General features: G+C 40.6%; 2 protein-coding genes across 5 annotated transcripts in view; one reads left to right on the forward strand and one right to left on the reverse strand.

Annotated features, from left to right (window-relative positions):
- atg4b (autophagy related 4B, cysteine peptidase) overlaps window positions 1–17,168 on the forward strand; it is an 84,063-nt gene extending 66,895 nt beyond the window's left edge. For both annotated transcript variants that reach the window (XM_059951033.1, XM_059951041.1), the window contains 4 exons: window positions 1,334–1,479; window positions 5,526–5,582; window positions 10,566–10,653; window positions 11,386–17,168. In XM_059951033.1, the coding sequence (XP_059807016.1) occupies window positions 1,334–1,479; window positions 5,526–5,582; window positions 10,566–10,653; window positions 11,386–11,459 (365 nt within the window). In that variant the 3' untranslated portion in view covers window positions 11,460–17,168. The remainder of the gene's footprint in view (window positions 1–1,333; window positions 1,480–5,525; window positions 5,583–10,565; window positions 10,654–11,385) is intronic.
- dtymk (deoxythymidylate kinase (thymidylate kinase)) overlaps window positions 1–18,522 on the reverse strand; it is a 50,265-nt gene that overhangs the window by 8,828 nt on the left and 22,915 nt on the right. Inside the window, exon 6 of one of the 3 annotated variants that reach the window (XM_059951063.1) lies at window positions 5,526–5,657. The exons of 1 other annotated variant lie outside the window; for it this stretch is intronic. In XM_059951063.1, the coding sequence (XP_059807046.1) occupies window positions 5,633–5,657 (25 nt within the window). In that variant the 3' untranslated portion in view covers window positions 5,526–5,632. Of the gene's footprint in view, window positions 1–5,525; window positions 5,658–16,642; window positions 18,487–18,522 lie in introns of those variants that run through there. One more of the 3 variants, XM_059951076.1, reaches the window with a different exon arrangement.

Raw genomic sequence — 18,522 nt, forward strand, 5'->3', positions numbered from 1 at the left:
GAACCATTGAAACTGTCTAATCGACCTGCACTAATAGAGTCATAGTAAACAAAGATTTGGAGAATGCAGTCATCGACAGTATTGATGAAGACAGTCCATTATCTGCACTAGGTGTCTGTGCTGATTTTATTCATTTACAGTCAAAGCACGAAGCTGATGGATTCCTCCACCAATAAGTATTAGGAATTAATACACAGTTTTACAGTACTGCAGTCGTATTGGTAATGTTCTAATTTGTTCTGTATTTCATTTAAATACATAATTTCTTACAGTTTGTTTTATTCTTTTTTAACTATTTTCATGAAACTTTGGTTAATTGAGACAGCTGCTTAATTGGGCCAAAGGTACTGGTTTCGATGTGTCCCCATTAACCAGAAACCAGAATTTACAAAATACTTGAAATTTCAAAGAAATAATGATAATAAGTAAATAAGCAATAAATATTGAGAACATGAGACGAGTTCTTGAAAATGAGTCCATTGGTTGTGGGAGTATTCCATTGATGGAGCAAGTGAAGTTGAGTGAAGGTATCCCTTTGGTTCAAGAGCCTGATGGTTGAGGGGTAATAACTGTTCCCGAACCTGGTGGTACCTTCTTCCCGGTGGCGGTAGCAGGAAGGGAGGAGTCCTGGGTGATGTGGGTCCCTGATGCTTTCCTGCAACAGTGTTTCATGTAGATGTCCTCAGTGGGCTTTATCCGTGATGGTCTAGGCTGAATCCACTACTTTTTGTAGGATTTTACATTCAAGGGCATTGGGTGTTTCCATACCAGACTGATGCAGCCAGTCAGTATACTCTCCACTAGACATTTTTAGAAGTTTGTCAAAATTTTAGATGTCATGCTGAATCTTCACAAACTTATAAGGAAGTGAGGTGCTGCCATACTTTTTTTTGCAATTGCACTAATGTGCTGGACAGGTCCCCCAAAATAACAACACCTAGGAATTTAAAGTTGCTGACCCTCTCCACCTCTGGTCCTCCGATGAGGACTGGCTCGTGGGCCTCTGGTTTTCCTCTCCTGAAACCTATAATTAGCTACTTGGTCTTGCTGACACTGAATATAATGTCTGTGATTTAACACTGGGGCCCTTAATCTTGTGGCAATATAGCATTAAAGCCCACAATGTGTTAATGAACAAGTTACTCACACTGATCATCTCATTGTCCCTTCCACAAATAATGACTTGTTGCAATTCTGTGACCAGGTTAATTTCAACTAGATACAGCAAACCATACACATGTCCAGACTTGTAACCTGTTAATGATTTTATTGAATGGATCCTTATGTAGCCATAATTATAAATATAAGAATTCTTATGCTATTTGATTCTCAGAAGATGAACTGATCTATCTTGACCCACACACAACCCAGCCTGCGGTGGAGTCATTTGAAGACTTCTCTATACCAGACGAGAGCTTTCACTGTCAGCACCCTCCCTGTAGAATGAACATCTGTGACCTGGACCCTTCCATTGCAGTGGTAAGTTCAGTAATTCAGGATTGGCTGAGCACAGCCAGTCTAAGGTCTTTAAAGAAAATGATCAATCAAGCAGGAGCATCAAGCTTTCTCAGTATCTGATCATGGCTGATCTTCTACGCCAGTGTAATTTTCCTTAAGTAACTCCATGTCCCTCAATTTCTTTAATACCTAAAAATCTCTCTGAATTTGCCAGGCAAATAAAATGCAATCTGAGGATTACAAATGGTTTCTAAGCACTGTATGGATAATGGATTAGTGATAAGAGGTACAATGATCACATTACATCAGTATTTAGCCAAACAAATACAATCTCACATACAAAAGAAGAATAAGTTTGCTTTGTTTGGAGGCAATTCCTTTCAAAGTTAAAAGTACATTTATTACCAGAGTATGTATTCTATACACAACCTTAAGATATATCTCCTTACAGGCAGCCACAAAACAAAGAAACCCAAATAAGAAAGAAAACTGTTAAGCATCCAATGTGCATAAAAAAACCAAATCAGGCAAGCAATAAAAGTAAGCAAATAACATGCATGAATGTGAATCCATAGCCACAGCCTCAGTTCAGTGCAGAGAAGAGTAAATGTTGTGGAGCAGTGACCAGCGAGCAGTCCCTTGCTTCCGGCCCTAACGTGCTGATCTCTTCGATCTGGCCCAGCACTTAAATTGGCCAAACCTTGGCTTATTCCTCACTCTCAGGCCTGGGCCACAGTTGTTCGTATAGGCAGCTTAAAAGCTCGACTCCGAAAGGAAAATTACAGGCTATTGATTGCAGTGATCATTTTCGAGAAAAGGTGTGAGTTCTTGTTCCCCCTTTTAACTTCCATCTCCTGTTGAGCCCATATATTAAAGAGCACTTAGCATCACTTATCTCTATTGAATATAAACCATGCTGAGCTATTTATCCTGATGGTAACTAGAAATAGCAATGAAATGCACTCTGGCCTTGGGGAGTAGGTGGCAAAAGATGGAACACGTTGCCTTTGGGACTTCATTCTGCTTCTTGTTTAAACTGGGGTAATAATTGGTTCAAGTGTGCCTCATTCAAGAGAGTTTGGGACACTTAAGGATATGCCTGGTATTAATGTACAAGTAAAATGCTGAATTTATTTGTATTAAGCTTCCTATTCTGTACCTTCAATATGTAATATTCCAGACTTCCGATCCCAGTTGCTGAGTTGCAGTAAGCAGACAACGCATTTGGATGCTGAGTACCAAGTCATATGATAGAATGGGCTTTGCCTCTATTGTTTGTACATCAAAGCTTGTCTTCAAATCCATCCCTGATATACAACACTGCAAAAGCGGTGGATCATTTCCTCAATCTAGGCAGCTACCTTTGATGGTGTAATATAGTTTTGCCAGCACAGTCTCTAGATTTCTGAGGAAAAATGTCTGAAGATTGGGACCCCAAACTTGCTTCAAAGCTGCTGGTGTGTGAGGCAGTAGTGTTCCCTATCCTCCTGTATACTTATGTGATGTGGGCAACCTATATTGGAATTGCATCTCCAGCTCTGCTTTCCAAAATCCATGAGTAAGATAAACAAAGCAACATTTCCAGCCTTGATGCCCTAAGTACACTCCGGTGGCCTCCAGTACAGATCATAATAAGTTTTAAGCTTCAAAAAACAGACCCCTTTTCCAAACTTTCTCATGGTAAGACACTACCAGATGGGCAAACAAAGATAATCCTCCTCACTGCCACCTTCAGCAAGCCTGGATGTCAAAGTCAGAATAAAATTCATTATCAAAGTACCATAGGATTCATTTTTTTACAGGAAAATAAAGAAATACAATAGCATTTATGAAAAACTATAAATACTGACAAACAACTGATATACAAAAGAAGACAACTTATGCAAATTAAGAAAATAATTCTATGAACATGAGTTGTAAAGAGACCTTGAAAGTGAGCCTGTGGGTTGTAGAATCTCTTCAGAGTTGTGGTGAGAAGTTATCCATGCCATTTCAGGAGCTTGATGGTTGTAAGGTAATAACTGTTCCTGTCCTATTCTGATGAAGGTCTTGGCCCGAAATGTTGACTGGTTACTCTTTTCCGTAGATGCTGCTTGACTTGCTTAGTTTCTCCAGCATTTTGTGTGTTGCATATGTACTGTCCCAGAGCAGATACAATGCCATGGAATTTAAAGCTACTGTCCCTCTCCACCTCTGACCCCCTAATGAGGACTGGCTTATGCATTTCTCTTTGGTTTTACTGACATTGAGAGAAACATTGTGGTGGCACCACTCAGCCAGATTTTCAATCTCCCTCCATATTTCAATTTGTCACCACCTTTGGTTTGGCTAAATCAGCAGTGGTGTCATCAGCAAGCTTAAATACAGCATTGGAACTGTACTTTGCCACAGAATCTTAGGTGTATTGTAATTAAATCAGGGCTAAGTACACAGCCTTGTGCTGATGTTGAGTGCAGAGATATTGTTGCCAGTCATACTAAATGGGATCTGCAGGTGAGTAAATCTAGGATGACACTTATTGATGTAGACTGTGAAGATCTGGGACCCCAGCAACAGTGCTTGCGGCACCCCAGTAATCATAGCATTATCTCATAATCTCCTGGGTGGCAATGCATTAAAGATCTTTTGGAAGTCTGAAAACCCCACATCCAATGGTTCTTTTATCTGCTTTGCTGGTTTTAAGTTTAAAACCCTGTAAATGCATCAAACATGATTTCCCTCCCATATTTCCATGTTGGCTCTGCCTGATGAGATTAATTTCTAAGCACCCTGTTGTTATTTCCTTAAGAACAGAATTTTGCACTTTCCCTGCCACTAATATCAGACAAAACCATACACCTTGCTGATGACACTACTGTTGTTGGCCAAGTCAAAGGTGGTGACAAATTGGTATATAGGACGGAGATTGAAAATCTGAATGAGTGGTGCCATAACAATGTTTCCCTGCTTTTTTCTTTACTTACTTACAGAGTGAGGCTATAATTAGTACCTTTCAGTGCTAGAAAACTATTCAGAGTCCATAGTCTGGAAGCTAGTTAGCAGTGCAGATGCAAAATCCATTGCTGCCTTGTTCAAGGTGTCTGTAGGCAGATCATTGAATCATGGGAATTTATCTGCTTATTGTGCCAGTAATTTCTCCAATTGTTTCCTAACCAATGCTAATTTCTTTCAACTCCTTATTCATTATTCATTTTTATTCATTATTTCTGGAGGTCTTCTGTGAAAATGGGCCCAGAGTGTTCGTTTAATTTCTCTGCCATTTGTTTATTTCCCAATATAATTTCTCCTTTCTGTATGTGAAAGATCCACATATGTAAGAAATATTGTCCCAATAAATCTGATTACAAAATGATAGAAATATTAAATTATGGAAAGAGGCTGAAGAGTAGTCAAGTTGCCCATTGCTGTGGAAGGCTTGAATCTGAATCGTTACGTTAGTGGGGATATTTCTACAAGTGTTGCATGTCTGTAGCAGGTCTCTATTAACTCCAACTGGTCACCTAGTAGTCCATAACTAGTTACTTAGAATGTGGCTGCATCTCCTTGCTAAAATATGCTCATATCCTTCCTACACAGTCAACTCCAAGCACATCCTCTTGCCGACCACCCCCATTAGCACACACATATTCCCATTACACCCCCATCATTTTTCATGAATTCCTCTTACAGACTAGTGTAGATTGGGAGCAAGGGATCAGATGATGACTTGCAGTCTTCAAAGGTTCATTGAATTGTCAAAGTATGCATTACAATACAACTCTGGTATTTGTCTTCCCCAGAGCCATTAAATACAGAAAGACCATGGGTTTTGATGAAAGATCAGACATTAACTGCCCCCTCCCACCAGCACAACAAAGAAAAAGACAAACCTTGCAGACCCCAAAATGCCCCTCCCTCTCCCGCAGCAAAAAAAAAGTGACAATAACAGTCCCTGACCCCTTTACCTAAGACCCCAACACTGGAATTCTGTCAGGTGTAGAAGCCAAAGAGTGATTGCTGGTCAATCTGTACATGGTTTATAATTTCTTCAGTGCTGGACGTTGATTGCTTTGTTTGTTCTTCTTTAGGGGTTTTTCTGCAGCACCGAAGAGGATTTTAACGATTGGTGTCAAAGAATCAAAATGGTATGACTGATTCTTCTGATGTGAATTGGATCTTTGCAGCCAAGTTCTGTCTATCTGGCCACCTTCCTATTCGTGCTTTAAAAAAAGACATGTCATTGAGCTTGGGGAAGTAATGAACATTAAGAGCAGTCAGAGTTCCCTTTGCACCCGCTTTCTGATGTAAAACAACCTGTGGCCTCTAGTGGAGACACAAAGAACTGCAGATGCTGGAATCAACGGGTGAAGACATGCTGTGTTTACCTCCACCCTTTTCTCCTCACATTTGGCTCCATCTACCCCATCTCTTTTCCTTCCTTGTCTGTCTCTAACTATTGCCTGTCACGTCCTACCTAGCCCCTCCCTCTTACCTCACTGGCCCTCTTCCCCATCCCCACCCCCCCCCATTCCTGATGCAACGTCTCAACTGTAAATGTCAATAGCCCCTTTGCCTTCTCAGATGCTGCCTGACCCATTGAATTCCTCCAGCAGTTTTTTTTGTGTAGCTTCTAGGGCATAATTTATTAACATCAGTTTTCTCAATTAGAATACCAGTTATTTCATTTGGAACTATCAGTAGAGTTTCTGTCAGAATAGGCTGAACTTGCTTAGCTAAAGTCAGTGATCACAGTTCAAAAAGAAATTGAAACGGGAGCATTATATATCCTGTTTGTAATGGTAGATTCCAATGATGTTGGTTGAGTCATCTGGAGTGCAGACATTTTGCACACTAACATTGATTAATCCAAATGGAATTATATTTTTATTTAACAGTTTATTTCTGAAAGATTATGGTTATGGTGTTTAATTAAAAGCAAGATATTATTGTTATATTGGGTTTAAGCTGCAACTATGAAGTACATTTAAGATTCTGAAGGGGACAAATGTATTTGTCCTGGTGTGTTTTTGTATTACCGTGCCAGTGCAGTAAATCCAGAGGACACACATTGTCAGATGCAGTGCTGCAGCCTAGGGCTTCACCATCCACTGCATGAACAGGCCATTGGTGGAGGGGCCGGAGGGTGCATCATGATTAACTCATTGTGGTGCACGGATGTGGCGATTCTGTCTCAGTCCTGCTCACCCAACCTGAAACATCTTGCAGTCAAATGTCATCCATTTTATCAGCTAAGGGATTTTCCCACTGTTGTCTAGGTAGCTGTGTACATTCCACCTCAGGCCACTATCAGACAGGCCCTGGAGAAGCTGAGCACCATGAACAGCAGTCATCAGACTGCTGAAGCTGAACACCATGATTAGCACACCCTGATGCCTTCTTGATCATTCCAGGGGATTTCTATCAGGCCAGCTTCAAAAAGCCTTTGGCCAACCAGAACCAGAAGAGCCAACAGACTTGACTACTGTAGCGTCACCATAAAGAATGCTTAGCGTGCAATTCCACTCCTGCACTTTAGCAAGACCAGTCACCTGGCTGTACTTCTACTCCCAGCGTACAGGCAGGGACTGAGAATTGCTGCACCAGTGGTGAAGACACAAAGGTATGGTCATGGGAGGTGGATGCATGTGTACAGAACTACTTTGTAGTGGTGGACTGGATGATATTCAAGGATTCATCTTCAAATCTGAATGAATATGCCACAGTTGTCACCAATTTCATCAAGACCTGGTGGATGAGTGTGTGGCTCTGAGAATTTGTCAGATATACCTAAATCAAGCCAAGGATCAGCCAGGAGATCTGCGGTTTTCTGAGGGCTAGGTCTGTGGCATTCAGTACCAGTGATACAGAACTATACATGTAGTCCAGGTACAACCCTTGGAAGGCAAAAATAATTCCATTTGGAGACAGAGCCAATCTAAGTTAACTCTGGCAGGGTTTGCAGGCCATTACTTCCTATAAAGCAAAACCTAACATCATGAATGGCAGTGATGCTTCACTCGCAGATGAGCTCAATGCCTTTTATGCACACTTTGAAAGGGAGAATAAAACTACACCAGTGTAAGTCCTGGCAGCATCTGGCGATCCTGTGATCTCAGTCTTGGAGGACGCTGTCAGAACATTTTTCAGCAGGATGAATTCTCGCAAGGTGTTAGGCCCCAATGGTATACTTGGTATGACACTGAAAACTTGTGACAACCTGTATTCAAAGACATCTTCAATCTCTCACTGCTGCAATTGGGGTCTCCCACCTGCTTAAAAAGGACAATCATACCAGTGCCCAAGAAGAGCAAGGTGAGCTGCCTCAGCAACCATCACCCTGTTGCACTCACATCTGGTCATGGTCAGACTCAACTCCTGCCTAAGCAAGAACTTTTACCCACTGCAACTTGCTACTGCCACAGTACTTCTACGACAGATGCCGTCTCACTGGCTTTCACTCAGCCTCAAACCATCTGGACAACAGCAATACCTATGTCAGGCTGCTGTTTATTAATTACAACTGGGTATTCAACACCTCTGTACTAATCAACAAGCTCCAAAACCTGGGCATCTATATGTACCTCTGCAACAGGATCCTTGACTTTCTCATTGGGAAATTGCAGTCGTGGTGTTCAGAAATAACATTTCCTTTAACAGTGCATACATCAATGATGCATGCTTAGGCCACTGCTCTACTCTCTCTACACCTGTGGCTGTATGGCTAGGCACAGCTCAAGATTGTATAAGATGTTGGTGAGACCTAATTTGTAGTTCTGTGTGTTGTTTTGGTCATCTACCTACAGGAAACATAAAGAAGGTTGAAAGAGTACAGAGAAAATTTACAAGTATGTTGATGGGTGTGGAGGACCAGAATTATAAGGAAAGATTGAATAGCTTAGGTCTGTATTCCTTAGAATGTTGAAGATTGAGAGGAGGTTTGATAAAGGTATACAAAATTATGAGGGGTATAGAAAGGGTAAATGCAAGCAGGCTTTTTCCACTGAGATTGGGTGGGACTACAACCAGAAGTCATGGGTTAATAAAAGGTGAAAGATAAAAAGTTCAAGGGGAACATGAGGGGAAACTTACTCACTTGGAGGGTCATGAGAGTGTGGAACAAGCTGCCAGTACAAGTGGTGCGTGCAAGCTCAATTTCACCATTTAAAAGAAATTTGGATAGTTACATGGTAGGGCTATGGTCCCAGCGCAGGTCGATGGGAGTAGGCAGTTTAAATGGCTTTGACATGGACTAGATGTGCCAAATACTTTCAGTGCTGAACTTCTCTATGACTCAAAAGCCATCTGTGAATTTGCCAACGACACAACTATTGTTGGCAGGCTTTCGGATGGCATTGAAGAGGCATACAGGAGTGAGATAGATCTGCTGGTTGAGTGGTATCACAATAACACTCAAGACCAAGTAAGACCTAGGAATTGATTGTGGATCTCAGGGAGGGGAAGTTGAGGAAATACACACCCGTACTCAGCGAGGAATCAGCAGTGGAAAAGGTGAGCCATCTCAAGTTCTTTAGTGTCAACATCACCGAAGATCTATCCTGGGCCCAATGTATTGATGCAATTACGAACAAGGCATGACAGTGGTTATCCATTAGGAGTTTGAGCAGATTTGGTGTGTCAACAAAAACTCTCGCAGATTTCTACAGATGTACCATGGAGAGCATTCTAACTGGTTGCGTCACTGTCTGGTACAGAAGGGCTACTGCACAGGATCAGAAAAGCTGCAGAAGATTGCAGATTCATCATGGGCACAAGCTTCCCTGGCATCAAGGACATCTTCAAAAGGTGATGCCTCAAATAGATGGCCTATATCATAAAGTGCACCCATCACATAGGACTTGCCCTCTTCTCATTGCTGCCATCAGGGAGGAGGTACAAGAGCCTGAAGACATGAACTCGTCATTTTTTAGGAATAGCTTTTTCTCTTCTACCGTCAGGTTCCTGAATGGACAGTGAACCAACCCATTAACACTGCCTATTTTTTGCTGCTTTCTTTTTGTAGCATTTAAATTTTTAGATATGTAAAGGGGGTTTCTTCTTTTTTTCTTTGTTACTGTTGGGAAAGGGTTTCTTTATTTTGTTAAAAGCAGGAATGTTTCTTTGTTGCGAGAGAGTGTTGGAAGCTGGTTTGGGTTAAAATTTACTGATAACGAGAATGGTATTCCTTTGTAAACCAAATGGGGATTAACGTTTTCTTCTGAGTTTGTAAACTTTTGGTCAGATCGGCGCAAGGGGGTTGAGAGAGAGGACGCAAGGATCAGACTTAGGCGAGGATCGGACCCCAAGTGGGGGTCCGAGGCCAGGAGGTAGGATGAAGCTAGATGTGCTTGGTTGACCACTCGGAGGGTCCTGAGCTGCGAGTCGAGGAGTTCGGAGGGGATTGAATGGTGGCCAGAAGACTTCAGTAATTGAGCTCCAATGGTTGTGCACGAAGTGGTTTGGACTTTGATAAGTTTGGCGCCTTTTCTTTATTTTTTCTCTTCATATATACTGTATCGTTATTAATCACTTAGTTATAGTAACCTTTATAAATTGTACTCATTTAATCGCTTATGGTGTACTGTCTGTTTTTGGGCGAGGCGGGGACATCACACAGCATCCACACCAGCTGATTACCCAGTTTGGCGGGGCCGAAGGCTGCTCCCCCTAGATGAGAATGAGCTGAGCAAGCCTGAAGCGACCCAGGGGGTTATAGATATACTTACTGTAATTTATTGTGTTTTTAATATATTGCACTGAGCTACTGCTGTGAAACAACAAATTTTAGAACATATTAAACCTAGTTCTGACTTTGATTCACTGGCCAGTCAGCCACCAAATACAATGCTGCAATGTTTGGTTTCTTTCTGGCTGAAAGGTTTAATTGTTCATTGATTTTGTATTCAGAGCCTCTTGAAAGTTTTTTTTTGCATTATTTTAGGGATGCACAACCTATCTTTCATTGAAAACCTTAAAAACTGTCCTTAATTTTCACTACATGTTCTACATCTGCAATGCTGAGAGTTCAGTCCTCCTCACCTAGCTAGTACTTTCTACCACTCATTCCCAGATTGTGTAATTGACACTGGTAGAACTCTGCTCGGTATCACAACTCTCTTATCTCTCTACAGATTTCACAAGAGAAAGATGCCCTACCAATGTTTGAGCTGATGGATCACCAGAACACTCGTTTCCCTGATGTCCACTGTCTTACGCCTGGTAACAAACTATTCTCATTGAATTATTACTTTCATTATTAATATTAGTTGTATCATATATAAATTTCAACTCTGGGAGGGCACATCCCGTACAACCTCTCATGGTCCTAGAACAACATCCTCCACAGTCGAGAAAGCTCACCAATACCTCTATTTTCTGAGAAGGCTGAAGACTCTCATTGGTGTATGCACATCAATGCCTAACATGCTGTATCACCGTGGTGGACAGGAGGGCTCTAGAATGGGGAGTTAAAACTGCCCAGTGCATCACAGGCAACAGTCTACACACATCAGACATATGTACCAGGAAGCAGCCAACAATATCAGAAAGGGTACACCCACCATGGCAGTGGATCGTTTGTCCCACTCCCATCAGGGCAAAGGCTACACAGCATCCACACTGGGGCTACTAAATTCAAAGACATACTTTCCATCAGGCTGATCAACACTCCACCCATTAGCCAGCCCCACCGCCATTACATACACATCATCTACCATTATTTTCAGTGCATACTATCAGTCTATGTATATAAGTTAACTTGTACATTGTAGTTTTATATTCATAGATTTTTTTAATTGTGTTCTTTATGGTTACTGTTTTTTATGCTGCATCAGATCCAGAGTAACAATCATTACTTTCTCCTTTACACTCATGAAAATAAACAATCTTGAATCTTTGTTAGTTTGTGAATTGGATGTTTAAGCTAACCACTGCCTATTATTTCCTCCCCAGACTTTACAGATTCTGAAAGGCTGGAACGGTTCTTTGATTCTGAAGATGAAGACTTTGAGATCCTCTCATTATAATAGGAATTAAGCTTTGAAAGCAAAGTGTTGGTGATTCTCATGCTGCCAATATTCTGAAGAAGCAGTAAATTGGCGCAGGTTTCATGAATTCACATCGTCATCAGTGCACCGGGATTCTCGGATGGTGCATACTGTACTGGTCGCTACTGAGAAGAAATATTCCTCATCTGTGAGCTAGCTCAGATCACCCTGCAGACTATTTGATGATTAAATGCAAACCTGCCTCTGCTTTATCAGCACATCATATTTACCATCCACTTCAGCAACAGGTTTTTTTGTTGTACTTTAGCAGCGTATTTGGACGACGTAAATTGAAAGTTCCTGCGGTTTTATCCAGCAGCTTGTTCTTCAGCAGTCCTGCAGCGACAGAATGGCTTCCAGTTGGATTTAAGGCAGCAATATAAAATAAAAGGTAGTGAGATTGCAGACAGCTTGGATTCTGTCACATCAGGAATCTATTTTAAACCATCTCTCTCCAAGCTGAATCAAATCAGCAGTTTGCTTAGGTTACACTGAGAATTGTGGTACAGGTATGCAAATATTTCTTGTTAAAGGAGTGAATTTGATTACGTTCTTTATATTGGAGATATTTTGTTTTCTCTTAGAAAGGTTGGACCAACTATCTTTGCTAGCCTCAGCCCCAATCAAAAGGTTTGAAATACATAGACTTTGTTATGTTTAATGAGAAAGAAAAGTTGTGCTGTACAATAACATCACTTGTGCTCAGTTTTCGGATTTTGGACAGGTTTTGGAGACACAGAACAACTTAGTGATGACCTCACTGATCCTAAAATCAGTTTGAGATCTGAATATGGGGACCACGTGACTCATGAATCCTTCAAAGGAAATACTTAAGTAAGGTACCAGTTGCACCTCTGAGCAACACAGTTGCCTGAGAGAAAGCTGCAGATACAAGTCTCACTCCAAAGCATGAGCACAAAAAGGCCAAGCTCACATTCCGATAGAGCATATACAATATTTGAGGTACCATCTCTGTAATGAGATGTTGTAGAGGCCCTATCTGGCATTCTACATTGGATCTATATTATCTCTCCAGATAATTTAACAAGAGCAGAAACATGGTCCCCCAAATTATCCTGTAACCAACACTAAAATGGGTAATCTGATCATGATCAAACTCCCTTGTTGGAACTTTACTTGTATGCAGATTTATTTATTAGTATTAAAAGAGATCTGAAGCTTCAATGGCTGACTAGTGATTTGGGACATTAGATCACAAAGACGCTGTACGAATTGAATACTTTTAATCAGCAGCTTGAGGTATATATGTATTGAATATACTTTATATCTCAGACCCCTAATTCCTGCAGTACCCTTGGATGACAGAATGGTCCAGTTTGACACTTCTCCCCATCTACACCGAAACAATTTCTTTAAAGCTGAGATTGATGCTGAATAGTAGGCACAGTAAAACATAACAATTTATAGAAGTAGGTTTGCACTAAACTCAAGAAATATCAATTAACCACTCCATATAATTAATACAAGTTGAGCTCTTAATTGTATGAAGTTACTAACATCTTCATAACTACTGTTTTTTTTTAGTAATTCAATGTACACAAGCAATCAAGCAATGTGTGTATTGTAATGTAATGAAGGTACATGTCATTGACCAAGTGGTGGGACGTCAACAACTTGAGGCAAATTCTTCAGGCAGTCCTGAGCTATTGGCCGATGATTGAAAAGTGTCATAGAGGTCTCATGGTTTTGTTTAGGAGGATGCCAACATGTTTTAATACAGGAGATGGTTAAGAGGTGTGACCTTGGTCTTCAGTGAAAAGGATGGTATATTGAAGGTGAAAGAGCCAGATTTACCAGCACACTGATGTTTACTCTTAACCTTGTTCAAATAGCACCTATTTAAAGAGGCTGATTAAGTGGACTGCTGAACTGTAATATCTAAATAAATTGTTTATAATGTAATAATGGCTGAAAAGATTATTTGTTTTGGTTATGTGAAGAGACTGCAACCTCACATAGTAGTTTAATTAACTTCTTTCTTCAGAGTTGTCCCAATTTCCCATCTACATCCCCAGATTCTACCTTTCAGTTACACGCTGTAGGCAGTTTACAGTAGCCAATTAACCTACCAATGGGACGTGGGAGCAAGCACGAGCCCCCTGGGGAAACCCACAGGATCAGTGCAGGTGCAAATTTTACACAAGCAGCACTGTTGTTGCCTTTAATGTAACTGACTGGCTATTACCATTCACAATATTTTACCTCGCTCAAAACAAAAGCAGTAACTGTAGAAGCCCTGCTTTCTCAAGAAACAATGTTATAACCTTTCAAGTATCATAGGATTGCCAGTGATGTGGGATCTGGTAGACTGCCCAACTCCACAAAACTAAGCATATACTTACAAGTGCCAGACTAAAAAGCCCATTATTGTTTTGCACCTGATCTATTAATATTAGCAACACCTTTGTATCAAGAGCTGTAGTCGGGAAAGTGACGTTACTATTTTGTGGAGTTTGAGATGCTCACAATAGATCTCATCTTTTCTGAGCTCCTAACAATGAAGAGGGTATCAATGATGACCCTTGAACATCAACCCTAGCATGTCATCATTTTTCCATCATATCATGACTGAACCTGAATGGCTTGACAGTTATACTGTGGATATCTGATACCTTAAAGTTTAGCAGTAGGAAGTTTTGTTTGAAGGAAGATTTTCTCACTCACACCCTTCCTAACTGGTCCCAGTTACAGTTAGACCAATCTTCTTGCTCAATCTGCATCGAACTTGCAACCTGCTGGATTCACTCCTAACTCTGCCCCCATGAAGAGTTTTGGGTTAGAGCTGTGGCTTAGTTCAAATTTTTGAATATAGCCATTGCCCTTTGTTTCATTATCCACTACCATTGGTGATGAGATCTCTCTACTATGTGCACCAACATGTTCAAGGACAAATGGGCAGGTCACAGTAAAGTCAATGAGCAATCAGTTGCATAGTTAATGTTTTAACAGTATTTGCAGTTACCTGTAATAACGAAGTATTCAAAACAGAATAGCTACTAACATTCTAGATATGGGTCAGGCTAGCTTCCATTAATGACAGACTGCCATAATTAACTAGGGAAATTAGCCTATTAATAAAACTAGATCAATAAATAGAAATGCTGAACTGGTTTGCCCTGCAAAGCAGAAACCACTGTATTAAATCAAGTCTGTGAAAGAGTTTTATTTTAAAGTTTCAATAATAGTATAACACAGTAAGGGAACAAGCCCTTCAGCCCAACTCATACATATTTTCCCCCCTATCCATATAACTATTCAATGCCTTTTATAGGTTGTAATGATACATGCCCAATTTTGAACTCCCTACTCTAGGGAAGGTGGAACAGTTAATCACCAAGCTCCTGAACCATCATGGATAACTCCACTCACCTGAACTCTGAACTGATTCCACGAACAATGGACTCACTTTGAAGGACTCTGCAACTCATGTTCTCGGTATTTTTTGTTTGCACAATTTGTTGTCTTGTTTATTAGTCTTTGTGTGATTCTATTGTATTCCTCTGTTCTATTGTGAATGCCCTGAACTGATTCCACAATCTATGCACTCACTGTTAAGTATTTTATGATTTTTTTGTATTTGCAGTTTGTCTTTTGCACATTGGTTGTTTGTCAGTCTTTGTGTGTAGCTTTTCATTAATTGTTTCTTCGTATCTGCTGTGATGAATCTCAGGGTAGTGTATGGTGGCATATACGTCTTTGATAATGAATTTATTTTGTAAGATTCACCCTTCAGCCTCCTGAGCACTAGGCAAATAAAGTCTTTAATAACCCAAGCCTCTAGTCATGCTAAAAAGACTTTCACATTTTCTCTAGTTTAAATAACATTTGGAGTACTGCATGCAAATGTCTTGTGCAGGGGTAACACGATGTCCCAACTACTGTACTCAGTATTTTGACTGAAGGGGAGCATGCCAAATGCGTCATCTCTGTCCTGTCTACCCATCACCACTTTCAGGGAACTAGGGACTTGTACCCCTTGGTTGCCCAGTTGTACAGCACACCCCAGATCATCACCACTTACTATGCAGGTCCTGTCCTCACATTTCTCCTAACTAAACTCAATCTGCCATTCCTCAGTTAATCATGATCCTGTTACAATGTTAGACAAGCTTCTTCACTGTGTTCTAGACTATCAACTCCCTTCTCATTGGCTGTTTCCAGTGCACAGGAGAGCACCAATGGAGGTGTAGGCCATGAGTGGCAGTCCTTGCATTAACAATGCAAGCTCCAACTACCTTGCAAACCCAAGGTACAGAACAACAGGTGGCAATGCTTTAAAAAAGTACAAAGAAAAGATTGCGTAAGGGGATACTAGAGTATAAACTTTGAAAAGTGTTGAGTTCAGTGCACCTCACAAGTTGATGTCACTCTGTTTATTTCTGCCTGTGACTCTTCCCCCCCTCCCCACCGAGCCTGCTAACCCAACCCCCAGCTAGTGCATTAACCTCTATGGGTCCCAAAGTGTCAGCACCCATAGGATTGATGCAAAACCCTTTGCCTGTCTCTGATAAACATCTGAGAATAGCAGATTCTCAATGTCTCAGGCATTCAAAAAATTTAAATTGATTTAATTTACTTAAAACTTTGTATTATAGTTTTTAGCTTTAGATTTACATTATGAACGATCTGAACTCTAATAAGAGACACTACTTTGTGATGGTAAACGAAAGTGCAGAAGGGGACTGCACCCAGTCCCTCAGAATTGCATCCAACATTCAGCAGACTTCTACACTGCAGTGCAGAAACCCATTTATCTGAACACTGGAGAGAGGACTAGCAATTAATTAATCAGCTGTATTTCAAGGAATTACAAAAGAAGGCGAGGTCAATCTGTTTGTGGCATTAACAAGACGGTTCAGATAGGATAAACTATCCTTGTGTTCCCAAGTGTGGCTACAGTGCTCATTGAAGATTCTGAATCAAATTCTCAAGAGTCAATGGCATGATCAAACAGCCAAACAGTGAAAGCAAAATACTGAAGTTGAACCGTTCTACGTGTAAGCACAAATGTTCTGCTTGCAATAAAAATGGAGTACCTGTTGGTTACAGCTAGAATACAAAGTGAAATGGAAATGAAATCTTTTCTCCGGCTATTTCACACACAAATGGGTGCTTACATCCTTTAAGTAACATGACGCTGGTTGATTATTAATATTTATTAAGATAAATTTAATTGTTACAAAAATGCAATATTTAACCATGTGGAAATTTACACAAGGAACATGAGTAACTAGTATTGGCGTATAAAAGTTGCATTGTTTGCCGTGTAACCAAAACTATGTAGTCAGCTTTGAAATTTGCTATTTGCCATGCACGTATCCAATTTAGTAGGCGGATGAAATCTTAAGAATGTAGAAGATAATGGTGTGTTAATGAGAGGTAGCTAAGAAATGTAGATTAGAACATGATTAAGTCAATAGGTAGAAACAATAGTGGTGAATGTACGTGATATAGACCAATTGGATATGCTAATGCAACTAAACCAGGAGATTGCTATAAAAAATGCTATGTACAAGGATCGGTGGGCAATCAGCGACTAGCTCACTGACTTTCTCAGCTTTGATTTGCAAATTAAAGTTTAATACTTCTTGAAGAATCTTCTGCGTCTCCTGGTCGTTTGTGGGGGACGAGAAACCACAACACTAGTCAGTAACTATTTCAGAGAAACATGACAGAAACAGGCCCTCCAGTCCACTGAGTGAATATGCACCAATTTACACTAACCCTACACTAATCACGTTTTATTCTCCCTATATTCCCATCAACTTGACCCAGATTCTACCACTTGCCTACACAAACTAGAGGCAATTTTTGGAATGTGTTTGGTATGTTGGAGGAAATCAGAGCACTGAGGAAACCCTCAAGCACAGGGACAACATGCAGAAATCAGGACTAAACCATCACTGTGCCACTTCTAGCTGAACAGATGATACTCCACAGGAAATGCTGCCAATTGAACATGACAGAAAAGTCACAAGTAAGGCAAGATTATAAATGTGTCACTGAATTTTGGTCTTCTGCTTCCCTGAGACATGGGTTGCTATATTTCCACAGATAAGGACAAGAAACAGTTTTTTGCATTGGTAAACTGATTTTCTAATCCCATGCCTGGAAGCAAAACATTTTGTATTTAGGTGAATCAAATCAGGAATGGTTATGTTGCATTTTTGACTAGGTCTGAACAGAACATCTTCCTGTTGCTGAATACACCAATAATAATAATAATACTATATTATTTTTTTTCATTATGTATTGCGTTGAACTGCTGCTAAGTTAACAAATTTCATGTCACATGCCAGTGATAATAAACCTGATTCTGATTCATGTGTAATCTCTTTACAGACTTTCCCAGTTGATCTTTTGAGAAGTAACAGAGCAAGGAAATATACTGATCAGTATCCAGTTATTTGATGTGTTCTAGCAGGATCCTGGAAACAGTTGTCAATTTCTACTTCCACACTATAATTCAGAATCATGGGCACATCAAAGCAGATTCAGTTATAGATTCAAAAAAACCAACATTATTTGGCTTAATAGGTGGCCAAACTGGCTTAACCCCAGCAAGCATTCATAATACTGTCAAGAGGGTAAGACAAAACAAAAATTAAGCAAGGGACATACAAATGTTTGAGCCAGGACTCCAAATCCAGGTTTGAAACTGTAGTGCCTGTACCTCAGCTACCTCCAGGCTGACATCTCACACTGCCTCTGAGGTCTACTGTTCCTCTTCCACCTCCCCTACCCAGCATCCCTTTTATTTCTCTGAATCCTGCTCTTTCCCACCCCTGAACCCTGCTTTTCTCCCTCGCCCCTCTGAACTCCTCCTCTACACCTTCTATCTCCCCTGCTCCTTTCCATTGCTGATGAAGGGTTCCAGTCAACTGTCCATTTCCTTCCATAGATGAGTTCCTACACTCCAGTTCCTTTGTGTGTGGCTCCAGATTTCCAGAAGCTGCAGTCTCCTGTCCCCTACTGCATTCACTATCTGGAATAGAAAAACAAATGAGTCCATATCCCTGGG

This window comes from Hypanus sabinus, chromosome 2, assembly GCF_030144855.1.
Source record: "Hypanus sabinus isolate sHypSab1 chromosome 2, sHypSab1.hap1, whole genome shotgun sequence".
Taxonomy (NCBI): Eukaryota; Metazoa; Chordata; class Chondrichthyes; order Myliobatiformes; family Dasyatidae; genus Hypanus; species Hypanus sabinus.